This window comes from Heterocephalus glaber, unplaced genomic scaffold (genome assembly GCF_053883595.1).
Source record: "Heterocephalus glaber isolate CG9 unplaced genomic scaffold, H.glaber_assembly_v1.0 deba00001447, whole genome shotgun sequence".
Classification (NCBI taxonomy): Eukaryota; Metazoa; Chordata; class Mammalia; order Rodentia; family Bathyergidae; genus Heterocephalus; species Heterocephalus glaber.
In genome coordinates, this window is record NW_028258299.1 from 6,042,202 (window position 1) to 6,069,408 (window position 27,207).

A 27,207-nucleotide genomic window follows, 5' to 3' on the forward strand; every position below is an offset into this window, starting at 1 on the left:
TAAAAACAAAGAAGTCGTTTTATGGTTTCTCTGGCACACAGACAGATAGTAAGGAGTGAAATCCAGCGTGTCCCTCTATCCCACCGCGGCCAGGATGCTCAGCTCGGCCCACACAGCAGGACGCCAACCAGCGCCACGCAAGCTGTGCGTCCTGTCACCCATTCTTAGGATGTAAATACATGTCGAGACTCTGTTTCTTTGCAATGACTCAAAATCCTCAGAAGAAAACCACCATTTACAGTAAGAAGGTAATTGATGTCACCAGCTGCCAAACTGTCATTTTTTTGCTTTTTCAACCTCACAACTTGCCAGAGCCAGGACTTTGTCTCCAGAGCCTAAGAGAGAGACACATAATAACAAGTTTATTTCCAACACATGCGCAATCCCACATAGAGAGGGGAGCACAGGATTGGCCACCATTGTCAGCATAGTCACCCCTGTACTTCCCGAGCCAGCCACAAAGACAGGCTTCTTGGTTATAAACTCTAACTCCAGCTCTAGACATGGAACACAACAAACTTCCAGTTCACCTTCCCAGTTATGCCTGATGGACACGGATCTGAAAACCTGAGGCAGCAAAGCTGCACATGCCCACAATCCGGCCACCCAGGAAGTAAGCTCTGGCTCACTGCAGCCCAGGAGTTTGTGCTGGCCTGGGACACACAGCCACACCTCATTTCAAAACAAAGATAAATACTGCCGGGAATGCAGCTCAGGGGCCCTGCACCTGCCTGGCAAGTGCAAGGTCCTGAGTTTGATCCCCGGTACAAACAAACAAAGGCAATTATTATTGAAAACAAAAAATTAGGCTGTATAATTTAATTCTATTTAACAGTATTGGGAAATAAAACCAATACAAAGAATTTAAAAAGAAAATAAAAAATAATAAATAATAATCAATTATGGTGTTACTGTAATTCAAGAGAATGTTGGGCCAGGGATGTAGCTCAGTGATGCAGTGCTGCCTTGAAACCACAAGGTCCTGATGTCGATCCCTGGTACCAAGAAAAAAAAAAAACCTCAAGAAAAGGTCGTCACATGACTCACACGCTCTCTGTCCATGTGGAGCAGTAACCTGCTTCCCACTTTCAAAGGCAAGAGCGGGGATGGTGAGGGTGAAACTCAGCAGTAGAGCTCTGCTTGGCACCACAAGGCCCTTGATTTTAATCATCAGTGGCATCAAAACCAAACAAACACATTTTAAAACCACCTTTCCTTGGGCCGGGGATTTACCTCAGTGGTTTCACCGCCTGCTGTGCAAGTGCAAGGACCTGAGTTCGATCCCTGGTACCAAGAAAAAAACTACCTTTTCTTCATCCTTTCATCTGCTGATGGACATGTAGGCAGCTTCCAAGACTTAGCTGTCATGAATCAGACACACAAGCTTAAATTCTACATGGTTTCTCTTAGATGAGAAACCCAGAGTATAAATACACTAAGGAGCAACATAAATGACTGACAGTAGGAAACAGAAAGCCAGAACTTTTGCAAATGGGACCAAGAATGGACAGAAGGAGGAGGGAAGGAAAGTGAAAGAACTGAGCTGTGTTACACACACACCAGCCCCCATGGTGAGTGTGATCACTGTGCACTGCTAACATGGGGAGATAAAAAAGAAGAAGGGAAAAGAAACAGGAGGGCACTCACCGAGGTCCGAGGAGACTTTCTCAAACTGGCTGAGGACAGCACCTGCGTTTGCGGACAGGAAGGCCTCGTCATCAGCAGTCAGCTAAGCAAAATGAGACAGAGCCCAGGTCCCATGGGGCTCAGGGGCCACAGTAAAGAACATCTCAGGGGGCGCAAACCCGAGCACAGGTCAGGAAGTCTGCCACAAACACATCCCACTCCTCCACATGCCCAAAGCCATCACTTAAATTCAGTACCTTCTCTCCGAGCTTCCGGAGCGCTGTGAGGATCTCCACTTTCTGCTGGGTGTACAGGTCTCGCTCCAGCTTGCCCACCATCAGGTCTCTGTCCATCTGGAGGCATGGCGCAGGCACATGGGAAGAGAAAACTTTCAGTGCATGGGAACCCAGCTTCCAGCTTCCCTTCTTAAAGAGAACTGTCGAGGTGATTTATATTATAAAGAATTAAGGGGAGGAGGGGGAAGGGGATGAAAAAAGAATTCAGATGTAGGGGCCAGGGATTTAGCTCAGTTGTTCCGCTGCCTGCCTCGAAAGCCAAGGACCCGAGTTCAATCCCCGGTACCCGCCCCCCAAAAAAAGAATTCAGATGTGTTATGTCCCTGTACCAACTCCCCATGATGAATGTAACCATTACATACTACAAACATGTACTAAAAAAAAAGTATTATAAAGAATTATAAGTTGGTGTGATGGTGCATGCCTAGCATCCCAGCACTGGGGAGGCTGAGGCAGGAGGATCACCTCAAGTTCAAGGCCAGCCTGGGCTACATAGTGAGACCCTGTCTCAAGAAAAAGAATTCTAGGGCCGGGGATTTAGCTCAATGGTTTTGGCGCCTGCTGCAAAAGCACAAGGATGCAAGTTTAATCCCTGGCACAAAAAAAAAAAAAAGAAAAAGAATTCTAGAAATGCTAGGTATGGTGGCACACACCTGTAGTCTCGGCACCCTGGAAGGCTGAGGGAGGAAGAGCACATGTTGGAGCCTAGCCTGAGAGACTCAGTGAGACTTGTCTCACAATGAAAAATAGGATTGGGGAGGTAGCTCAGTGTGAAGACCAAGAAAGAATTTTGGAAATACTCCAAGGCAAACATGACAGAAATGCCGTTATGTAGTTTGTTTTTTTTTTGTACCAGGGATCGAACTTGGGACCTTGTGCTTGCGAGGCAGGCACTGAACCACTGAGCTAAATCCCCAGCCCTCCATTATGTAGTTTGAATAAATTTTAATGCTAATCGCAATCACCGTCTTAGTTATAAACTCTATGGAATGTTGGTAGGTCAACAATACCTTCCTTTGGAGAAGAGCTATCCTCTGATGACTAAGTTTTTTCAACTGAAGTATGGTCTACAGCAGAGGTGAGGAACCTATGGCACGTGTACGGCAGCCAGCTGTTTGTATTGCTGAAAGCTCTAAAAGGCTTGTCATCACTGGTCTATAGGCTTGAATGAGGTAAGTGAAACTTAATATTTTTCTTCCCATCAGAAACACTAATACATGTAGCATACATTGGTACTATTTTAAGTGCAATTAGATGTCTGTTTATTATTTACTTATTTGAGACAGGGTCTTACCATGCAGTCCAGGCTGGCCCCAAACTCACAGCGATCCTCCTGCCTCAGCCTCCCGAGTGCTGAGATTATAAGTGTATCCCATCACACCGGGGTCTCTAAGTGCTTTATTTTTTTCTTTCTTTCTTTTTTGTACCAGGGATTGAACTGAGGACCTTGTGCTTGCCAGGCAGGAACTGTGCTAAGTGCTTTAATTAATCAATTAATTTTTATAGTGCTGGGGGACCAGGGATTTAGCTCAGTGGCTCTGTGTCTGCCTGGCAAGCCCAAGGTCCTGAGTTCAATCCCTGGTACTGAAAAAAAAAAAGATATAGTGCTGGGGATTGAACCCAAGGACTTGCACATGCTATGCAAATTTTCTACTACTGAGCTACATGCCCAGCCCTATTTTTACAATTTTGTTTTTCTGAGATACAGTCTCCAATGTTGCCCAGGATAGCTTCACACTTCTGGGTTCAAGTGCTCTTCTTGCTCCAGCCTCTCAATTAGCTGGAAATATACATACAACCACACTTGGCTTCTCAGTGCTTTTACATACATTACTTCATTTAATCCTCATGATGACCACAAGAGACAGAAGTATTATTGTCATCTTTTTATATACAGGGAGGGAAAGTGAGGTACAAAGAATAAATAACTGGGCTGAGGATTTAGCTCAGTGGTGCTGTGCCTGCCTCACAAGCAAGCTCAAGGTCCCGAGTTCGATCCCTGGTACCGAAAGAAAAAAAAAGAATAAATGACTTGCTAAAGGTCAAATATCCCTGTATGTGGAACAAGATTCAAGATTTTGTCAAAAAATTGTAGGCTGTGGATCTAAAATCAACTCGCGAATTTTTAACCTGTAGGCTAAACAATGAGCAAATTCTCAGGCTAGGAAGAAAACCACAGTGACTGGATCAATGAAAGAAACTTTACCTCTGCTAACCTTGTACGAAGCTGACCGGGTTGCTTCTTTGCAAACAATCTGATGACCTCTGGGGTTCTGAAGGACTGGCTGATGGCTGCCTGAATAGCCTAGAAGCAGGAAGGCAAAAGCCAAGCAAAACACACCAGTGAGTCAGATTTGCAATCAGTGCCTGGCCGATCTTCATGAATGGGTCTTTGTCCATCCAGACTGTTACAAAATCAGTTTTCATTTACTATTTCTGTGCCTGTCTCTGGAGCCACACACATAAGGAACTACCCTGGGGTGCAGTGAGTGGACATTCATCTAGAATCGCACCCAAGAGGGGACCATTTTCTACTGGAAATACACATATCTCAGAAGGAAAAAAGGAAACAGAAAATGCTGCTTACCAGTTGCATTCCACTTAGTTCATCCACCAACGTCATATTTCCAGACATAATTTTCTTCAGTGAATCATTAAATTCACTCAGCTGCTCCAGAGTTTCCTTTTTGGTCTCTTCATATTCATCTGTATCAAGTTCCTCTCTGAGGTACAGCGAGCACCAAAATACAGAAAAATATAGAGTTCCAAAGGGAAAAAGCAATCTTAGTGCTTGCCAGAGAAAGGCTGAAGGGAAACAGCACAATGCTAAGGATGGATGGATCCAGAGTCAGAGCATGGTCATGGTCATTTTCTCGCAATGTGTTTAGTTTGATAGTAAAACATTTTTCTTTTACCAAAATCAGTCATATTTAACAAACATACAATAAATTCCTTTTTTTTTTTCTTCAACGACCCAGGGCCCTTGGCCTGAATGAATGCTATATTCCCAGGTTTGTTTGGGTTTTTTTTGCTTTTTGAGGCTGCATCTCCCTGTGTAGCCCAGGCTGGCCTTGAACTCATGGCAGTCCTCTTGCCTCAGTCTGCCCAGTGCTGGGATTATATGTGTGCACCACCATGCCTGGCCCCAGCTCTTTTATTTTTATTTTATTTATATATATATATTTTTGAGACAGGGTCTTGCTATATAGTTCGGGCTGGCCTTGAACGCATTATGTGCAGCTTTTTTCTTTTTTTTTTTTTTTTTGGTACCAGGGATTGAACTTGGGTTCTTGTGCTTGCGAGGCAGGCGGCGGAACCACTGAGCTAAATCCCTAGCCCGCATTATGTGCAGCTTTGACTGGCCCCAAACTCAAGGCAGCCCTCCTGCCTCAGCCTCCCGAGTGCTGGGATTACAGGTGTGAGCCACCAGGCCCAGTTTAAAAACATGGCTTCCACATAGTACTATGTAGTTGTTGGGTTTTTCACAAGAACCTCAGCAGGCCCTGAGGCCTGCTGTTAACCCTGTGCAGATTAGAAGGAAAGAGCATACCAAAGTCATGTTGGATGCATGGCTGACTTATTTCTAACAAGGACTTGGAGTGGCCAAGAGTAAGGTAAAAAGAAAAAAACACCATGAGGCCAGGCATGGTGGCGCAGGCCTGTAATCGAAGCACTCAGGAGGCTGAGGCAGAAGGATTGCTGTGAGTTCTAGCCTGGGCTATAGAGTGAGTTTAAGGCCAGTCAGAGATACATAGCAAGATCCTGCATCAAAAAAACAAACAAACAAAAAAAACACCACCAAAAGAGCCCTGGAATGGAGGCTGAGCTGCCGCATCTTTCTGTTGTCTGCCAAGGAGCTGGCGCCTGAGCTGCTGCCCTATGTCCTTTGCTATGTCTGCTGCAGGACAGTCTCAGAGCCGACCACTCCTCAGCGACAGCCACTCCCCAGTGATGGCACTCAGTCAAGTGAACCATGGCCCCCAGCTCCTGGCCCTTTTATTTATTTTTTTGAGACAGGGTCTCACTAAACTGCTAAATTGCCCGGGCTAGGTTCAGAACTTTCTATCCTCCAGCCTCACCTGCCCAGAGTGCTGGGATCACAGGCATGGCTGCCACACCTGGCTACAGGAACCTCCCAAAGTCTAGGGGTATGTCCTTGGGCCAGGTGGTGAACACAGCCAAACACCGGTTTATCTGTACAGCTCTGGGTAGCTACAGTACCCATCAAATAGTGTTACTGGGAATATTAAATGAGATGAGGAATGTGTTTGGCATACATATCAACAGGTATTTGATAAACAGCTGTTATCTTTATCATTCCTGAGGATAGGAAGCATTTTTTTTTTTGGTACCAGGGATCGAACTCCGGTCCTTGCGATTTCGAGGCAGTCAGCGGACCCACTAAGCTAAATCCATGGCCCAGGAAGCATTTTGTACACTCTGCAAATGCACCCTTTGTCATCTGAGTAAGTTAATATTTTTATTATTAAATATTTATTCCAAGGAACAATAGCTCCCACTTACGGAGACCCCACTTACTGAGCACCTACTCTAGCCAAGCACTTGTGCTGCCCCTTGAGTTGTCATATTTAGCACAACCTTACACCGCTCTGAGAAGCTGCAATGAGCACTCTGCTTCTTTTTGTATTTCTGGAGCTGGGCATTTAAGCCCAGGCCTCAAGTGTGCTAAGTACCCACTCTACCATTGAGCTCCACCAGCAACCCAGGGCCGGTCCTCTGAGCAGTGGGGCTGCAGCCAGACCCCAGCAGTTCATACCAGGTGGACCCGGTTTTCACACTGGAGAGCAGAGGCAGGATTATTTCCACTTCATGGAGATGAAGTGCTTTGCCCAAGTTCACACACACTTAGGAAATACTTAAAAGACTTCCACAGCCCAGACTTTTGGGCTCTAAAGCCTGCACTGAGTTTACATCTCCAAAAGACAAAGCACCGTGAAAAATACTACAGGGGAAACTCAAATTGCACACAGGGCTGCATCCGGGGAGCCTGCATCTAACTGCACAAAGAAGTCCCTGAGCGGCAGAACAGTGCACAGTTGTACTATTACCTGCATTCCTCCAGGTCTTGTAACTGCTGCATGAGCCTATCCAGCTGTTCTTCTAAATTCTGCTTCAATTTGCTTGTCTCTGTCTTTCCTCTGGAAGCCATTTTAATCTCTATGTAGAACAATGAACCTGCACACAGTATATTATATTTGGTGCTCTGAAGAGATTCAAGATATCAGTGTGATTTAAAATTAATTACAGTTAAATCGAATTTATTTTTTTTAAGTTAAATCTAATTTAAATTTAAAGACGAGGGCTGGGGATTTAGCTCAGTGGTTCTGGCACCTGCCTCAAAAGCGTAAGGTCCCGAGTTCGATCCCCGGTACCAAAAAAAAAAAAATTTAAAGGCAACATTCTTTCTTAGTTCTAGGTATGGAAAAGATTATTATACAAATAAATAAAAGTCTCAGCTGAGGCATTCAAGTTTAAACTCATACAGTAATAACACCCCACAAAAATGCCCATCTTCACTTTTATTTTGTGGTCCTGGGGACAGAACCCTGGGTCTTGTGCCTGCTGGGAAAGTCCTGTGCACTGAGCCAAATTCCCAGCCCCAGCAGTCTTCCTGACTAACCAGACAACTTCATTAGATGTCTTCGCTATATTAGATGTCTTCGCTATTGGTCCTATCTTACCTAAAATTAATTTGGTGGAGAGCCAGGGATTTACCTCAGTGGTTCCGCCGCCTGCCTCGAAAGCACAAGGTCCCGAGTTTGATCCCCAGTACCAAAAAAAAAAGAAAGAAAAGAAATAGGGTCTCATTATGTAGTGCAGGTAGCCCAGGCTGGCTTCAAACTCACAGGGATCCTCCTACTGTAGATAGGTAAGTTAATTAGATATCTTTGGTTTTTTTGCAGTTGTGAGGCAGGTGGCAGCACCACTGAGCTAAATCCTTGGCCCTAGTTAATTAGATATCTTGTAGGCAGTTAGACAGGGCTGGCCAGTGAGGAGGATTCGACAAGAGGACAGTCAGGACACATTCACTGAAGGGCAACATTATAAAAGAAGAGAAACTACTATACCCTGGTGCTTCCCCAGGGGATGAATAGCAGTGATTGATATTATAAAGAGGCATCAATCACCTGGGTGGGGGCCAAGGTCTCAACTCTCCCTTGCAGGAAAGATCCCTGACCCATCCTTACTGAAAAACCTTGTACACGTGCTATGTGACTTGGTTCCCTCATTGGATCCCCATTTAATCAATATGACCTAAGCGACCATACTTGTAATCTTATTGGTTGATCAAAGTTATGTCCCACCTTGAACCCTGCCTCACCTCGTGGCTTTGTCCCATAAAACACCTTTGAGAAGCAGGGTGTGCAGGTAACCCCTTTGCTGGTCCTCCTTCTGTTTCTTTTACATGATCATATATATATTTTTTGTTTGTTTTGTTTTTTGTGAGAGGGTCTCACAATGCTGTTCAAGCTGGCCTCACTCATGGTGATCCTCCTGCCTCAGCCTTCCAAGTGCTGGGATTACAGGTGTGCTACCATGCCTGGCTAAAAATTCCTCCTGCTGGTATTGGGCTAGTGTGAGGGTTAGGGATGTTGTTCAGTAATAGAGTCCAGGCCTAGGGTGTCCAAGGTTCTCGATTTGATCACCAACACTGGGAAAATTTTGGAAAAACATCTGTATCTTGCAATTTAAGTTTCTAGGTTTTTTTTCTATTTTTGTGATGCCTCATGCATGCTAGGCACACAATACACTGAGATATACCCCTTTGGGGCCAAGGATTTAGCTCAGTGGCACTGCACCTGCCTCGAAAGCTTAAGGTCCTGAGTTCAATCCCCAGTACCAAAAAACAAACAAACACACCAAAGAGATATACCCCCAGCCCTCAATATATTGAAAAAATCTTTTCCTAGTCTAACCTAGGTGTTCAAACATGTGATACATTTTTTCTTTTGGTGCTGGGGATTGAAAAGAGGGGCTTAGGCGTGCTAAGTACATGTTCTACCGAGACCGGAGATTAGGGTGTGGCAAAACTGGCTGGGGAAGTAGGTATGACTTGTTTTTGGTTTTTTTTGGTACCCGGGATCAAACTCAGAACCTTGCACTTGTGAGGCAGGCGCTGGAACCACTGAGCTACATCCCCAGCCCTTATGTGACTTGTTAATTACAAGATCCCCTCCACATGTGCAGAACTGCACTTGGACTTCTCCCGGGAATCTCCAGCAGGTTTTCAGTAGGACGGCTTAGACCTGCCATCAGCCGGAGGTGTGGGATTCCAGCACCGCCTCTCAGGACCTGTCTGTAGACATTCTCGTGGGTTCCCTTGAGATTTGGACAGTATAAAACAAGGGCCGCTTTCCTAACTGTCCATGATCGCCGTGCTGTTTCCCAGATGCAACGTATACGTCTATCTTTGCTCTTATCCTTTCTTTCTTCACTCAGCCCAATCTCATTCTGCAGCACCAATTTTTCCTCCACTCTTCACCTTTGCTTCTTGAAAAAACTTTGCCACTGCTTTTTTGCTCATTTCATTCAATTCTTTGTTGAAGTCAGAAGAACCTGGAATCTAACTGCAGGAGAGGCCAGCAACCCTGAACCTGGTAACTTCTTTGTGAGCTACTTTTAGAGGGAGCTACCCTAAACACTACCACCAAGATACACCTCCAGCCCCTACATCCTTCTCTTTGGAGCCTCCATCTTTTTCTCTCAAGCTCAGTTCATTTTTTTTCTTCCTTTTTTTAAGCTCAATTCATTCTTCAAGGTGTAGTTCAAACGTTTTCTTCATAAGGCCTTCTTTGAGTTCCCACCCACTTTACCTTTTCTTTTTTTTTTTTTGGTACCAGGGATCGAACTTGGGTCCTTGTGCTTGCAAGGCAGGCAGCGGAACCACTGAGCTAAATCCCCAGCCCAACTTTACCTTTTCTTTGTAGCACAAACCTGGGGAGGTAAAATGTACTGGATAATTAGGAAATGAAAGAATTGCCTGCTTCTTCTGTATTCCACATCTTTTTTTTTTTTTTGTACTGGGAATCAAACTCAGGACCTTGTGCTTGGGAGGAAGGCGTGGTGCCACTGAGCTAAATCCCCAGCCTGTATTCCACATCTTATTCTCATGCGCTCTTAATTTTGCCGTGGATGACATATATGTAATTTCATTATAACACACTAACTCCTGAGTAAATTCGGAGAGCAGAAAATAAGGCTGGTTCTTCTTGGTCTTCCCTCCACCTAATACATAACAGACACTTGATAACTGGAGCAAGTATATAATGGCTCAATATTTCATTTATTTTTGCGGTGCTGAATCCAGGGTCTCGCGCATGGTAGTGATGCACTCTTACCACTAAGCTACACACCTACCCTTCATGAGATTTAAAGGCTAAGGTATTTGAGGGAAGACAGAGGCAGTTGAAAGGCCTTTACCTGGTGGTACAAAGCGATCCCAGGCAGACCTGGCTCCCCAGCACCACCCAGTGCTGAACGAAGGCGGTGCGCGCAGCTAGCGCCTCCCCCCGGGGAAAGGCGCTCCTTCAGGCTCACCTGTGCTAGAGCTCGGAACTTCTGCGCCCTGTGGACCGCTCTCAAACTGCACAAACCTCCTATTCCCGAAGTTCTGGGGACCGTCCACTTGAGGAAAGAGAAATGGTCCATCAGGGTTAATTACCTGAGGCTGGAAGCTCAACACGCCCCCCCCCCCGGGGGGGGCGGAGTTGGCTAAAGAAAGGGAAGTTCTTAACGAATTGTTTTATTCGCTGTACATGCACTTGGCCCACAGCAATCCGGATAGCTTCCACTCGCGCGGTCTGCAGCCGAAACACACCCTGAATTCCTATAAATCGCGGGTGTGGGTTTTGTTTAATCTGGGGACGGTGCCTGGGGCAGCCTTTCTGGGTTTCCTAGGGAGACACCCAGACACACCTTCAGGGCACTGTACAGCCCAGAGCACACCTCTTCCCGCCTGGAAAAGCGTCCGGCCCCGGACCATCGGGCCGGGTTAGGAAGCAGCTCCAGCAGCGGCCGCAAAGCCGGTGTCCGCGGGAGAACTGAAGCGCCTGGACTCGGGGCCCGCGGCGGCCGGGCCTGACCAGGCCCCGACCGCCACCAGAGTTGCTCACAAACTCGCCGCCCCCAAACGCCTCCCTGATCAGAGCCGGGACAATCTCCTCAGACCCTCAGGCTCCCATCCGCCTCCAGCCCTCCCGCGGGTCCCAGACTTTCCAACCAGGGGCCCCGCCTACCTGAGTGCCCGTGCCGCCGGACCTCGCGGGAGGAGCACTTCCGCCTGACACACTCACTTCCGGCTCCTGGCGCCAATGAGCGGGCGGCCGCGGTGTCCCCCTCATTGGCTTCCGGATCCCCTTTCTCTCCGAGAGGACTGGGGCCGAGTGGCTTGTGAGGCCGTGGTAAGTTCCCCGCTCGGACCCCCGGGTCCTAGCAGAGTCACTGGGGATCCCTAACTCTTCCTCTAGATGCTGGGGGAGGTCCATGCTGCGGCCCTCAGGGCGGTCATCATGTTCATTTCTCTCTGGGACCAGACATCTGGGTGAATTTGCCTGTGACCTTAGTACCAGAAGTCTTTCGAGAAGCGCCCCGGGATGGGCACCCGTGGGCTTGGCGGGTGGGCTAAGGTCTGTGAAAGACGAGATCGCTTTCCTGAAAGCAGTTTGACACTCACATCCTCTGCTGAGGCAGCACTTTAAAAGTTACCCAGAGCAGAGCGTGGTGGTGCACACCTGTAATCCCAGCATTCGGGAGGCTGAGGCAAGAGGATCGCCGCTAGCTCGAGGTCAGCTTGACTTACATAGGAGACCCTGTCTCTTCCCCGCAAAGAAAGTTACTCAGAAACGGGGTGGACACTGTTTTCTTGTGTTCCCAGCCCATCTTCCTGAAGAGCAGGAATCCCCAGGACACTAGGATTTGTAGCAAGATTGTGTCAGAGGTGCGTGTCGTTGACTTTTGCACCAGAACTGACTTCCAACTTTGATGACCGTGGAACTCTGCAGGATGATTGCTCCTGGCAGTTCTATTTGATCGTGGAATTGTTTATTGCCAACGATGGTTTTTTAGAACTAGAATTTGAATATGAAACCTTTTCTAATCCACCTTTTTAGCCTAGTTTGTGGATTAAAAGGCAATGCCTGTTACATTAATGTGATGGTCTTTAACTTTCGATGTCTGAATATATGTGGCAATGTCAACATTTTAAGTAAAATGCAATTCACAGTGAAAAATAACAAAACTGGAAAATATATTTCCTTTTTTCACCTGTGTGTGTGGTGGTGGGGATCAAATCCAGGGCCTTGTACCCTGGGCAAGTGTCCTATCACTGACCTGTGCTGCCCTGCTGGACCCCCTTTTTTTTGGTGGTACTGGGAATCGAACTCAGGACTTTGCACTTGCAAGGCAGGTGCAGGGCCACTGAACTAAATCCCCAGCCCCTTGGACCCCTTTTAAATGTCTGCCCATGGCCCCTGATGAGTAATTTTGAGGATGGCACTTGACAAAGTGCTTAAACATTGCCTGGCATGCTGCTAAATGGCAGCTGCTGTTCATGTGGAGAGGGACGGTGCTGAGAACGGTGATGAAACAAGATGGACTGGAAGTGGCCAAAGAGACAGGAAGGCCTGTGACAAAGCCAGGAGAGCCTTGGCCTAAGTCAGTGGGAGTGGAAATAAAGAGACATGTTTGAGGCCGACTCCAGACCAGGCACTCCCATGGGCATCACGAGGACGCTGCTAACTGCAGCAGTATCAATCAGCACGGCCTCAAAGCATGAGTGAAGCCAGGCCCTGGTGAGGTAGTGCACACTTGTGATCCCACCTGCTTGGGAGGCTGAGGCAGGAGGGTGGCAAGTTCGAGGCCAGCCTGGACAAGTAAGTGAGACTCGGTCTCAAATTAAGAAATACAAAGTGCTGAGGATGTAGCTCAGTGGTAGAGTGGCCCTGGGTTTTCCCAATACTGGGAGAAAAAAAAAAGTGAGGTCTGTCCTTGTAGTGCTGGAGTACTTTCTTCCTTGCTACTTCAGTCCTATCCTGTTGCATGGATACACTGTGTTTGCTCATTCTCTTAACATCTCAGTTGTTTTCAGTTTTTGGTTATTATCTATCAAGTCACACTGCTCTTTGTATGGACATATATTTTCACACATATCACCTTTTTTTGAGGAGGTGTACTGGGAATTGAACCCAGGGCCTTTGCACTGAGCTACACCCCCTGCCCCTTTAAAATCATTTATTCATTCATTCATTCATTTTGATTTTTGAGATAAGATCTCCCTAACTTGCCAGGTAGGGTTAAACCTTGCTGTCCTCCTGCCTCAGCCTCTCAGGATCCTGGGGCTACACGTGTGCACTACCATGCCTGGCTTCTCTCCATTATTTTAATTTTATTTATTTATTTATTTTTGGTACTGGGATCGAGCTCAGGACCTTGTGCTTATGAGGCAGGCATGGCACCACTGAGCTAAATCCCAGCCCTTTTCCCATTATTTTTAAACTGTTGTTTTAATTCATATCTAAAGTCTTTTCTCTATAGTCTCCCTGAGAACTTTCTTCCGTTAGTTATTCACTTTCTTGGAGCTTCTGTGGCTTCCTAATGGGTCTTTCTCTTATGGCTCTTTCCCCTTAACCTAGCAACATTCTTTTTTTGTTTTGTTTTGGGTTTTTTGACAAAGTTTCACTATGTAGCCCAGGCTGGCATCTCAACTCCCAGCAATCCTCCTGCCTCAGCCTCCAGAGTTCAGGGATTACAGCCATGCGCCACCACACCTGACTTAATCCTTTTGTATTCTTAACAAATCACATTAAATAAACAACTTTGGGTACCTATGTGCCCACCTGCAGGATCTCCCAGACTTGTGCATGATTTGTCCCCCAAGGGTGCGTGTCCTGGAGGTTTGGTGCTCAGAGTGGTGAAGTTAGGTGGGGCTGGGACCCCTAAGAACTGGGGCCTGGGTCCCTGGGCACCAGCCCAGAAGGGCTTAGCTTAGTTCTTCCTAGACCCAGTTGGTTTTCAAAGAGGTGTCAGCGTAAAACGCAAAACTGGGTGCTCCCCACCTATCTCACCCTGTGATTCCCCTCTCTCCGCCTACCCCTGGCCACATACCAGCTGCCAACAGCCCTTACTGAGGCCGAAACTGGTGGAGCTTCCTTGTCAGCCTCCAAATTTATGCACTAAATAAACCACTTTTCTTTATAGAGCTGTTTTGTTTTAGCAGTGGGAAGCAGCCTTATCAGTACCTCGAATTCAGTTCTTAGAAAATAGTAGCCTTTGTCCTTATGTCCTCTTGCCACACCTCCTACCCTGGGCTCCCTTTCGTACGCATATTTGTTGGTTTTATTTTCAGTACTGGAGATTGAAGCCAAGGCTTTTGCACTGGGTGCATTCTCAGTCCTTTCAAAAAATTTTATTCTTTTTATTTTTTTGATACAGGGCCTCACTATGCAATTCAGGCTGTCCTTCAACTCACTGTGTAGCCCAGGCTGACCTCAAACTTGTAGCGATCCTCCTGCCTCAGCCTCACTGGTGCTGGGATTAGAGACGTGCACAACCATACCTGAAAAAATGTTTATTTGGAGATAGAGTCTGGATAAGTTGCTAAATTGCCTAGATTTGGCTTAAATTTGTGATCCTTGTCCCAGCTTCTCTGAGTGCTAGGGTTAGCGGTATGTGCTACCACACCTGGCTCACTCGTGTTTCCTTCTTCTATAAATTGATCTCTCCCAAACCTATCCCATGGACATCGTTTTCTTCTCAGTTAAGGGCAGTGCTATTCTTCCTGTTTTGTGAGTGTCTTTGCATTGTGTGATCAGAAATACAGTGAATGCTGATGCCGAGTGCCGTCCACAGAAAGGCAGATCCTAAAAACATGATGGTGTGTCCTCACCCACATTTGTCACCAGACCTGACACCTGGGACATCTGGCTTCTCCCCAGAGTCAAAATGACCACTGAGGGTAAACATTTTGAGTGCATTCAGGACATCAGGGCAGCCACAGCTAGAGACCCTCATGAAAGGGCACTTCCGGAACCACTTCAGAAAGTAGCACAATGGGATAAGTGTGTTTGAAGTGAGGAAAAATTTTGAGGGAGATTCATGACAATGTGTCTTACTGGAGTAAATTTTTTACATTTAGACATTCTGTGGAGTTTTTGATCACACCTCATAAGTGTACTGTGGATATATTGGAAGGCAGAACCAAGAGGATTTCCTGACGCAGTGTGGGGGGAAAATCCAGAAGAGGTATCGAGGGGGATTCCAGGTCCTTGGCCTATCAGGGTTTGTTATCAGCTGAGCTCTCAGGGTTTGGAGACGCAAGATGGAGAGTTTAGGAAAGAAAGGGACCTTCTGATAGAAATACTGTCTTGAAACAAGATGACATTTATCTGAGGGGTTTTTTTTCCATTCTCTCTCTCTTTTTTTTTTTTTTTTTGGTACTGGGGATCGAACTCAGCGGAACCACTGAGCTAAATCCCTGGCCCCTGAGATTTTTTTTTTTAATTAAAAAAAAAAATTTGTTTTTTGGAGACAGGGCTTCACTAAGTATTTCAGCCTGGCTTTGAATTCACTATGTAGCCCAGGCTGCCCTAGAACTTAACTGCAATCCTCCTGCCTCAGCCTCTACACCTGGCACTTATCTGAGATTTTAATATTTGCTCAGTGGGGTCCAGAGAATATAACCACGGTGTTGTTTTTAAGTTGTTTCTGTTCATCAGGAGAGTTTCCTGGTTGGGGTGTATCACTGAGGTTCTAATCGCTAACGTTTAGCACTGTAGCTGGGGAGTGGAAGGTATGCAGGACATGTCAGTGGTGTAGAACAGAGAGCGTTTGTGTACTCAGCTCTTCCTCCAGCCAGTACCACCTGAGCAGAGAAGGAGATGAAGGGCCAGCATTACCACCTGCCCCAAACTACTGTGCCTAGACAGGCTTGGTGGCCCATGCCTGTAATTTCAGGACTCGGAAGGCCGAGGCAGGAGGATCTTCCCAAGTTTGAGGCATAAAGAGTTCATACCAAGACTGTGTCTCAAAAACAAACCCAAACAGGAAAAGGTGCTGTGTGCATCATAACATGTTGGGAGATGTTTATACTGCATCTGGCCCTCTTGCTATATATACTGTTCTTTAATCAGGAAATGGAGCTGTCTGCAGTTCCTAAAGATACCTCAAGTGAGCTACCAGAGTCAGGGCACCCGGAAATGCGGCCCCTGGCTGTTTTCTCTCCACATAATGGGCTCTTATAACACAAAAGCTTGTTAGGATCCGTAATTGGGAGATCGGAGGTTATTTTTACTCCAACATTTCATGCATTTTTAAAGAAGTAATAAATTGACCTTGTTCAAATATGTGGTCTGAATCACTGTGTTCTTTAAACAGCACCTTGTTGGTTACTGAGGTTTATGTTTGACCTCGGCAGCGCTGATGGCCTCAGCGGTCATGGAGCCGATTCCACTGACTGAAAAGGGGCCTCGGAAGTCACCACGTGCTCTGGAAGCATCAGTAGGAGACCCTTCTGTGGGGAATGTGCTTGTTATGGTGACCATGGGGCTTCAGTTGACCTATTCCTTTTTATCCATTGTCAAGGACCATTCATTTTTTTTGTTTTTTGTTTTTATTTTTATTTTTTGGTACCGGGGATCGAACTCAGGACCTTGCACTTGCACAGCAGGCTGTGAAACCACTGAGCAAAATCCCCGGCCCTTGTTTTATTTTTTGAGACAGGGTCTTGCTATGTAGGTCAGGCTGGCCTTGAATTCATGATGATCCTCCTGCCTCAGCCTCCTGAGTGCTAGGATTACAGGTGTGCACCACCACGCCTGGCTTCTGCTGAGCATTTCCATAGAAATACCGGGAGAATGGATGGTGTCCTGCTTGCCGACCGGTGACAGGCAGATGACAGGCAGGATCCAAAGGCCAGCTTCAGACCGCTGGCTTAGTGCCTGGCCTGGGTCCCGTCACTCCGCATAGCCAGAGCAGCCCCAGGCCTGAGAACAGTGCTTTGGGACAGAGTGGGGTCCGCTTAGGTAGTGTGGGGTCCATGGACAGGGAGGGCTCTTCAGACCCTGCCCCAGCCTCCTTTTCTCTCTGCTTTTCATTCCCTTTGCTCTCAGCCACTGCTGTACAGAGCCAGGGCCCCTGCGGGGTGGCAAGCTCAGTGGGCGGTGAGGGTGGGGGGGCAGCGCTTGGGGACATAGGAGGGTTGCTCACCTGTGGACACCAGGCTGCCCACAGACAGCAGCACAGACAGGTAATAAAGTTCCGGGGTGGTTTTTTCCCGTGTTTGGGGAGAGAAAAAGCACCATGAGGAATGCTTTGTCTTTTAATCAGAAAGCTTATTTTAAAAATTATTTATTTACTTATGGAATAGGGGTTGAACCCAGGACCTTTGCACTGCACTACATTCCCAACCCATTTTAAAATTTTTTAATTTCGAGATAGGGTCTTGCTAAGTCATTAAATTGCCTGGGCTGGCCGGGGACTTGGGATCCTCCTGGTTCAGCCTCCCAGAGTGCTAGGATCACACGTGTGCACCACCATGCCTGGCTCCTAATTAGCACACCTATTAAAAATGTTCTCAGGTGCTGAGGTGTGGCTCAGTGGTCAAGCACCTGCCTAGCAGGTGTGAGGCCCTGGGTTTGGTCCTCAGCACTGCAAACAAACAAAAGTTTCCACCCCAGGGTTTAAGTTGCCAATTTAGCAAGAGATGGAAGGTTGGTGCTTAGTATACCAAACTCAGCAGCCCCACAGTTGATTAATATCTTAACGTTTTTAAATTCCAGGGCTGGAAGTGTAGCTCAGTAATAGAGTGTGTACCTAGCATGCATGGGCCCTGAGTTCGATCCCCAGCACCACCACCACCACCACCAAAAAAAAAAAAAAGTGAAAATAAAATTCAAGCACAGTGAAATTCATCTACAATAAGAAAAGTCTCAGCTGGGTATGGTGGCCTGTAATCCCAGCATTCTGGGAGGCTGAGGCAGGAGGATGGAGAGTTCCAGCCCAGCTTAGGCAATTTAACAACTAAGGAGACTCTCAAAAAATAATAAAAAATGGCTAGGGCTGTAGCTCACTGTGAAGGCCTTTGGTTCAATTCCTAGTATTTGCCAAAGGGGGTAAAAAAACAAAAGAGAAAGAAAAAGCTCATGTAGAATTTAGTGAGTTATGGTAGGCAGTAGTACTGGGAACAGAACCCAGGGCCTTAGGCATGCTAAGTACATTCTTTGCCACTGAGCTACCCATGCAACCTCTCATAGGGGGTGTGTGCTTGTTCTTGTGTGTGTGTCTGAGTGTTTGTTTGTTTGTTTTGGTACTGGGACTCAAACTCAGAACCTTGCCCTTGCCAGGCAGGCATGGCGCCACTGAGCTACATCCCCAGCCCATGTGTGTTGTTTTTGTTTTGTGTTGTTTTTGAGACAGGGTCTCACTATGTAGTTCAGGCTGGCCTTGAACTCACTGGGTAGCCTTAGCTGGCCTTGAACTTGTGGCAATCCTCCTGCCTCAGCCTCCTGAGCACTGGTATCACAGGTGTGCACCACCAGCCCAGCTAGTAGAATGTTTTTAATTTTCTCAGGGAAATGTTTTTCACTATGACATGTGTCTAATTAGGAATTCCATTTCCACACATCTCTAGTTTTGGTGTCCGTAGAAACTAAATACAGATTAGTGGTGTGTGGCTTATAGCCAACCTCCAGATTAAGTTGAACCTTCAGAAAGTCAGTATTGAAAGACGTACACAGTCTGTTGCCAAGACTGTTAACACCACCATGAAGACGCCTTCACTGAAGGACCCTACACCAAATACAGACAGCAGCGCCTTCAGGGCCGAAGGCCAAGGGCACCGGCTCCAGCCAAGTAAGCAGCACTGTGAGACCTGGAAGGGCAGAGATGGGCATCGTTTTGCTGGGTTCAGTCATCTCAGAAACATACTCTTCTTTGAGGGAGTGGAGTTGAGACAGGGTCTCCCTGTGTAGCCCAGGCTGGCCTTGAACTCAAGGTGATCCTCCTGCCTCAGCCTCCCCAGTGCTGGGATTGACTTTAGATTTCATATTTAAATTGTACAACAACTACAAGAGTTAACAGAGTTTTAAAAACTTTTCTTCATTTGAATTTTAAATGTGATTTCTTTCTTTTTTTTTTTTTTTTTTTTGGTACCGGGGATTGAACTCGGGACCTTGTGCTTGTGAGGCAGGTGTGGTGCCCGGCCCTCTAACCCCACACAGGAAAGGATGTTGACATGTTCCTTCCAGACTCTAAGGGTTACATCTGTATCTGACACCATCTGGAAGCAGGTTATAACTCAAGACTTTGATTGTAAGTTAAAGCTAAAATTCAGTTGTAATCCAAGTTGTTTGCATGTCAGGCCCATCGTAACTTGAGGGTCTGCTGAACTTCAATTCCAATTCATTTTCAAGCCATTCTTTTTTGAAATCTTTTTCATAATAAAATTTTTTTTTTTAAAGCTAACTTACCAAAAGTAGATTAACTAGAAAAAATGTCCAACAGTAGAACTATGATAGTTAAGATCAATAGTGTTGGGGCTGGGCATGTACCTCAGTGGCACCACACCTGCCTGGCAAGCACAAGGTTCTGAGTTCGATCTCTGGTTCCACACACACACACACACACACGCACAAAATAAAAGGATTAATGGTTTGGTTTGGTTTTGGTTTTTTGGTACTGGGGATCAAACTTAGGACCTTGCGCTTGCCAGGCAGGCAGCAGCACCACTGAACTAAATTCCTGGCAGTTTGTTTGATTTTTGTGGGGAGGTTTTGTTTGTTTCTCTTTTTTTTGGTTGTTTTGTTTTAAGCAGTGTCTCACTACATAGTTAAGGCTGGCCTTGAACTCACAGCAGTCCTCTTGCTTAGCCTCCTGAGTGCTGGGATTACAAGCATGCACCACTGAATTTGGCTTTTTTAATTTAATTTTTATTTTTCTTAATACAGGTTTCCAGTACATAATGATTACAGTGATCTCTAGGTCCATGTACCTAGCACATCTTGACTCCTTTTATTTCCGCTCTGGCCTACTCCCCTCAGTTCATGGGGGCTCCCTAGAGGGCTTTTGGGACCTAGGCCTCCCTGCTTCTCTCATTCTGAGGCTTCTGCCTTGTTGGGCTGAGGGAAGCTCAGGTCTCCCTGGCTGTCCTCAGGAACTCAACCCCAGTGGGACTTTCAGACTGCACCCTCCTGAGCTGGGCTGGTAAACTCCCGATGCTGTGTGCTCTGCTGCTGCTGTTCCTCCACAGAACCTGACTGATCCAGGGGGTACGGGAGAGGGAGCGAGGGCCATAAGCATGGACCCTTGCTCAACTGAGCAGAATGTCACTAGCCAGTGTTTCGTTCAGATCATTTAAGAAATAGCTGGGAGCTGGGCATGATGGTGCACGCCTGTAACCCCAGCACTCAGGAGGCTGAGACAGAAAGGTCATGCAAGTTTGAGGCCACCCTGGCCTACATAATGAGTTCAAGGCCAGCCTGAACTACATAGTGAGACCCTGTCTCAAAAACAGAAACAAAGGCCAGGGATTTAGCTCAGTGGTTCCTCCACCTGCCTTGCAACCACAAGGAAATGAGTTCAATCCCTGGTACCAAAAAAACAAAAACAAAAACAAAAACAAAAACAAAACAGAAAGAAAAAGAAATAGCACTACAAGTTCAAAATACAGAATCTATTAGAAAAAATTAAGAGCAGTCACCTTTGTCCAGGTGCATGGAGAGGATGTGGATAGTTGTTTTCATTCTGGGCCTTTTTCATCCTGTGATTTAAAAATCTGTATCCAGGAATCATTTTAGTAAAAGTTTGTAGGGAGCAGGGAAAGGGGATGTTACCAGAACCCCTGCATTGAGGCCTGGCCTCCTGTGAGCCACAACAGCACAAAGCAAATTAATGAATAAAGACAGGAAAGGAGACTTAAGAAGAAGCTGAGCTTTGGGCCTGATCAGTGCTGTTCTGGGCGGCAGAGACAAGGCACCCTGAGCTTGCCACACTTATTTGGTAGATGGGGAGTAACAGATAACTGGAGGGTGGCAATAATCCTAGGACAATGGGGAACTTATGCAGATGAAGACCCTAGGTCAAGGAGGAACTTACATTGATTAGGAATTTGTCCCTCCCCAGGTGAAACCTTTCCTTACTACTGGTTTTCAAGGAACCAGGATGTCTTCAGCTGATATAATCCTGGACCTTTCAGGTCTTAGCTGTGACTGGAAGCAAAAATGGAGTTATGTCTTGACATGCCATAGCTGGCCTGTAGTCAGGAAAACTAGGCCTAGTTATAATTTAATTGTGAAATTATTTTTCCCTAAAATTATGTAGAATTGCTCCTGACAAAAATTGTATTAAAAAATTTTTTTTTTGCAGCATTAAGGATCAGATCAAGGATTTCATGCATGTTAGGCAAGCACTCCACAAGCTATATCCCCAAGCCCCCTCAAATTTTTATTAAGTTAATTAATTTATGGCAGTAGGGATGCTGCTGATGGGTGGCCTTGCATTTGCTAAGCAAATGCTGTATGAGAGCTACACCCCTAGGCCCTAAATACTTTTTGGTTTGGTTTGGTTTTTTGAGACAGGGTCTTTCTCCATAGTTCTGGTTGGCCTTGAACTCACTATGTAAAAGGATGATCCTCCTGCCTCAGCCTCGTGAGTGCTGGGTTAATGGGCGTGCCAGCTGCAGTCACACAGTAAGTGCATGGCTGTCCATGGGCTGCAGCCAGTCCCCCACCTCCTGTGTCCTCTGCAGGCTGGTGTGGGCTGCTTTCTGTGACAGGAGCATCAGTGCAGAGATCAGAAGGATACGAAGCCCTGCTGTGGTTTAAGTGTGGCTTCAGGGGCTGGAAGCTTGGTCTCCAGTGTTCCTGTATTGAGCTGGTGGGACATCCAAGAGGTAGGGCCTAAAGCTGGTGTGGTGGTGCACACCTGTGATCCCAGCCCTTGGGAGGCTGAGGCAGGAGCATCACCAGGAGGTCAAGGCCAGCCCGACATAGCAAGACCCAATCTCAAAAAAAAAAAAAAAAAAAAGAAATGGGGCTTGATGGAAGGAAATTAGGTCAGTGGGGTTCTTGAGGTGGTTAGTTCTCAAGACAGTGGAGTTTTCTAAAGAGGAGGTTGTCAGGTAAAAGGCCAAAGACCAAGACCAGACCAGGCCACAACACGCCTTTATTAGGGGAATAGATCTGCAGCGCTGTCTCTGAACAAAGGAAAGACAAAAGCAATATGGCTGGGGCAGGGAGAGTCTCTTATAGAGACTGGGGTGGGGTTTGTAGGGGCAGAGGTGGGGTTGAGTGAAGTAGTGACTAGGGAATGGAGGAGGCGGTGAGTCCACTAGGTGGTAGGAGGTGAGGAGTGTTAGGTTACTCTCTAGGCGGGAACAGGGGCATGCTGGGAAGAAGAGTTTATTCTTTGGTGGGAGCAACCATCTTGGCGTGATATCACACAGGGGAGGGGGCAAGGCACCATAGGAAGAGGGCAGTTACTATACATAATAGCTGCTGAGGTAGTGGGAGACCTATCAGAGGTCACATGGGTACTGGCCTTGAACTCCCTGTGATCCTCTCAGCCTCCTAAGTGCTGGGATTACAGGTGTGCACCACCAAACCTGGCTACTTCTGTCACATTCTTTTGGGCAAAGCAAGTCACAAAGAATAGAGAAGTAGGTGATCATTCACATTGATGAGGAGGCATTTGTCACCAGATATTTGTATCCATCTAGTTGCAATGAGAATAGAGAGGGTCTCAAACAATCTGTAATGAAATTTGCATTCTGTGTCCTATATAGATGATGGGGGAGGCATCAGAGTTGTGCTTTTAGATCAGCGACTTCCTGTTCTCACCATGGACAAAGTGGAGAAGACAGAAGTGGTTCTCCTGGCATGTGGCTCCTTTAACCCCATCACCAACATGCACCTCAGGCTGTTCGAGCTGGCCAAGGACTACATGGACGGAACAGGTAAGGCGGCTGCTGGGAGCGGCTGAGGCTGGTGGGCCGCTGCAGTGTGGGTGTGGACGTTTAGTTACCTGGGCACAGACATGTGTGCCTGCTGACTTAGCCCAAAAGGAGGGCGGTCATGTCCAGGGCTGATCAGGGCATCCAGCTGTGGGTCTACGCAATCAAAAATACAGATTTGGATCTTTAAAGCCTCACAGAAGGAACAGTAGTGCTTTTCCAATTTTCAGAACTTTGCCAGGCATGCTAATGCGCGCCTGTAATCTCAGCACTTGGGAAGCTGAGGCAAGAGGTTCACCAGGAGTTTGAGGCCAGCCTGGGCTACATAGCAAGACCCTGTCTCAAAAATACAAAAACAAAAAACACTCAAGATTTCTTTTCCCCTATGAAACAAGGAAACCATGAGCCTTGCCTTCATTGCTTTTACGGGCTAACACGTCTACCTGGATCACTTAGAGACCAGGTTTCTGTCCGTGCAGGTAAATGAACACTATTTTCTTTTCTTGGTCATCTTGGCTCAGGAGGCCAGAGGGGGAGAGTAGCCTGGAAGTGTGGATGAAGCAAGCCTTGGAGCTGGGGGGGCCCCCTCCTCGGGCCTCTGTTACAGCACTGGTTTCCAGCTCCTCCCTCCCCACCAGCCTGGCACCCACCCCGGTCAGAGTAGTCTTTCTGCACAGTTACTAGCATGCAGGGAGATGGATCTTCTGCAGGAGGGAGGGGATCCAGAAATTAAAAAATTATGATGTCGGGCCGAGGATTTAGCTCAGTGGTTTCGCCGCCTGCTGCGCAACCACAAGGACCCGAGTTTGATCCAAAAAAATATGTATATATATATATATATATGATGTATACTGTGGGTGTATCAGCTCTCCATGATGAATGTAATCTTTTTTGTTTGTTTGTTTTAGTTTTTTTGTTTTACAATTTTTTGCGGGGTGGGGGTGGGGAATAGGGTCTTACTATGCAGGTCATTCTGGCCTTGAACTCACTATGTAGCCCAGGCTGGCCTTGAATTTGTGGCAATCCTCCTGCCTCAGCCTCCTGAGTGCTGGGATTACAGGCATGTGCCACCACTTCTGGCAATAAGATAATATCCTAGAATATGTTGTTGTTTTTTTTCCAAGTGCTGGAGATTGAACCCACGGCCTTGCACTGACTGAGCTGGATCTCTTGCCCTATGATGTAATCATTTTGTACTGCAAACATATACTAATAAAAATTAAAATATAAGCCAGACATGGTGGCATATACCTGTAATTCCAGCACTCAAGAAGCTGAGGCAGGAGGATCACAGTGAATTCAAGGGCACTCTGACCTACCTTGTCTCAAAAAGCTAAAAAAGGGGCCGGGGATTTAGCTCAGTGGTTTCGCTGCCTGCTGCGCAAGTGCAAGGACCCGAGTTCAATCCCCGGTACCAAAAAAAAAAAAAAAGAATTCAAAAAGCTAAAAAAAAGGAAGAATCTGTCTGTGATTATACAACAGTATTGATCATAATATTTCCTCGGTATAGGGTCATTTGTTTTTGTTTCTTTTGGATTTTTTGAGACAGGATCTCACTGCATAGTCCAGGCTGGGCTTGAACTCACTATGTAGCCCAGGCTAGCCTCAAACTCATGGGGATCCTCCTGCCTCAGGTGCTGAGTGCTGGGGTCACAGGTGTGCGCCACCACACCCAGCGGTGAAACCTACTGTGTTAGACCTTATGGCAAACCTAAGTCTCTTTGCAGGAAAATACAGAGTGATCAAAGGCATCATTTCACCCGTGGGCGACGCGTATAAGAAGAAGGGACTCATCCCAGCACACCACCGGGTCATCATGGCGGAGCTGGCCACCAAGACCTCCTGCTGGGTGGAGGTGGACACGTGGGAGAGCCTGCAGAAGGAGTGGGTGGAGACTGTGAAGGTGCTGAGGTAGCGCAGGAGGGGGATGGGCAGCCTGCTGGCTTTGCGCACTGCGTCCCTGACAGCCCCTAGGGGGCACTGGACCTCTGTGCACCCAGTTTGGGCAGGAGGGTGGCAAGTTCCAGGCCAGCCTGGACAAATTAAGACCCTGTCTCAAATAAGAAAAAGTAAAGCCAGGCATGGTGGTGCATGCCTGTAATCCCAGCACTCAGGAGGCTGAGGCAGGAGAGTTCAAGGCCAGTCTGGACTACATAGCCAGAGCTTGTTTCAAAAACAAACAAGTAAATAAAAATAAATTTAAAAGAGCTGGAAATATGGCTCAGTGTGAGGCCCTCAGTTCAATCCCAGTACCTCAAAAAAAAAAATTCAGAGAGTCCATGTAAAGTATTAAGCATGGCACACACATAAGGGATAGTTAGTATTCACTCATTACTGAGACACACACAGACTCTAGAGCACTTACAGCCACCAGTCATGTGCTGGGGTTTACCTCATGTGGGCCATGCTGACTGCTTGGGCGTCGAGCTTATGGGGTGAAATGCCTTGATGTTGCCCCACTTTGTCATTGGGTTAGAGACTTAGGAATCTCCAGACAGACAACATCTCAGCATTGTGAGGAAGAGGAAGATGTATTGTCTGGTTTGCCTATTTTTTATTTTTTGTGGTATTGGGATTGGATCCGGGGCCTTCACACTGAGCTACATCCCCAGCCCTTTTTTATTTTTAAAATTCTGACGCAGGTTCTCACAAAGTCCTTGAGTTGCCCAGGTTAGGCTCAATTTGGTGATCCTCCTGCCTCAGCCTCCTAGAATGATGGGGTCTCAGGCATGCACCACCACACTTGACTTGTTTTGTTGTTTCCTAGACACCATCAAGAGAAGCTGGAGGCTGGCCACTATAATCAGCAGCAGAACTCCCCTGTGCAGGAAAAGCCTGGCCGGAAGCGGAAGTGGACTGAACAAAGACAAAATTCCACTCAAAAGAAACCCCCGGAGCCAAACCCAAAAGGTTCGTATTTTCTGTCCAGACTCTCAGAGGAGACTTGCTTGGGTTCTAGAACTGAGCAGCTCCCTTTGGTATTTTCTAAGTTCATGTTTTATACACAGATGGCCCTTGTTGGTTTTATGAAAGCGGGCAGGGAGCGTCAAAGGCACCTTGAGCCGACCTCTCCTGCAGTGGTCTTTAACTTTTGAGGTGTCCTGGATCGTTTTTTTGGGAACCTGAATCTGATAAAAGCGGAACCCTCTTTCCTGAAAAACACACCCACACTGCTGTTTTATTTATTTACTTTTTTGTATTTTGAGTCAGGGTCTCATTATGCAGTTCAGGGTGCCCTTGAACTTACTGTGTAGCTCAGGCTGACCTTGACCAGGTGGCAGTCCTCCTGCCTCAGCCTCCTGAGCATTGGGATGAAAGGTGTGTGCCACCACGCCCTGTCCACCTGGGCGTTCAGTGCTGGAGAAGCAGGGGCTGAGCTCTGTTCTCTTTGGCCCAGGTGTGCCCAAGGTGAAGCTGCTGTGCGGGGCGGACATGCTGGAGTCCTTTGGGGTGCCCAGCCTCTGGAAGAGCGAGGATGTCACGCACATCGTGGCGGACTACGGGCTCATCTGTGTCACCCGGGCCGGCAGCAATGCTCAGAAGTTCATCTACGAATCGGACGTGCTGTGGCAGCATCAGGGCAACATCCACCTGGTGACCGAGTGGATCTCCAACGACATCTCCTCTACCAAGATCCGAAGGGCACTGCGCCGTGGCCAGAGCATCCGCTACCTGGTGCCGGACCTGGTGCAGGACTACATCCAGAAGCACGACCTCTACAGCACCGAGAGCGAGGATAGGAACCTGGGGGTGACCCTGGCGCCCCTGCAGCGAAACACCGGGGAGGCCGAGTCCTAGAACCCTCGGGGCCCTCATGCCCACTGCCAGACCTGTGAAAGTTTGATAAAAGTCAGCAGAAAATGAAAGTCACATTTGGGTTTTTTTTTTTCTTTTTACCAGAGTTGCTAAGATGAACAGTTTTTTAGGAGGGTTTTTTTTTTTTTAGTTCTTCTATTGGTACATTTTAGGTATACAGTTCGTTTACATTTATCATGGGGTGCTTGTACCTGTACATGATATATCTTGGTTCTTATTTTTTTTTCCCCATTACCTGTGCACCCTTCACCCCCTCCGCCCTTCCCTATTTACATAGATTTCATTTCCATTTTTTTTTCTTTTCTCATAGTTTTTCCTTTCCCTCTTTTCCTTTCCCCTTAGGAAGGTCTTTTAAAGAATGTTGCCAGGCGTGCTGGTAGTGCCTATAATCCCAGAATTTGGGAGGCTGAGGAAGGAGGATCCTTGGGAGTTTGAGGCCAGCCTGGGCCTGTAGTGAGACTCAGTCTCAGCCCCACCCTCAAATTAAAGAATGTAGAAATCCCTTTA

General features: G+C 47.0%; 2 protein-coding genes across 15 annotated transcripts; one reads left to right on the plus strand and one right to left on the minus strand.

Annotated features, from left to right (window-relative positions):
- On the minus strand, positions 1 to 11,286 carry Lzic (leucine zipper and CTNNBIP1 domain containing). Of its 13 annotated transcripts, none has more exons than XM_021243411.2 (8): positions 11,180 to 11,235; positions 10,482 to 10,568; positions 6,992 to 7,118; positions 4,510 to 4,645; positions 4,129 to 4,227; positions 1,884 to 1,979; positions 1,648 to 1,689; positions 1 to 335 (listed from the first exon to the last, which is right to left on the minus strand). In XM_021243411.2, the coding sequence occupies exons 3-8, from the start codon at positions 7,090 to 7,092 to the stop codon at positions 165 to 167; spliced, it is 645 nt and encodes a 214-aa protein (XP_021099070.1). In that variant the 5' UTR covers positions 7,093 to 7,118; positions 10,482 to 10,568; positions 11,180 to 11,235; the 3' UTR covers positions 1 to 164. The 13 variants fall into 13 exon arrangements, with proteins under 13 accessions (XP_021099070.1, XP_087070755.1, XP_087070754.1 ...); XM_087214629.1 differs by having other exon boundaries at positions 1,648 to 1,729; XM_087214628.1 differs by having other exon boundaries at positions 1,648 to 1,729; positions 10,860 to 11,189.
- On the plus strand, positions 11,242 to 27,207 carry Nmnat1 (nicotinamide nucleotide adenylyltransferase 1). Of its 2 annotated transcripts, none has more exons than XM_004863631.4 (5): positions 11,242 to 11,344; positions 22,717 to 22,887; positions 24,612 to 24,795; positions 25,652 to 25,794; positions 26,282 to 27,207. In XM_004863631.4, the coding sequence occupies exons 2-5, from the start codon at positions 22,773 to 22,775 to the stop codon at positions 26,680 to 26,682; spliced, it is 843 nt and encodes a 280-aa protein (XP_004863688.1). In that variant the 5' UTR covers positions 11,242 to 11,344; positions 22,717 to 22,772; the 3' UTR covers positions 26,683 to 27,207. The 2 variants fall into 2 exon arrangements, with proteins under 2 accessions (XP_004863688.1, XP_004863689.1); XM_004863632.4 differs by having other exon boundaries at positions 24,612 to 24,768.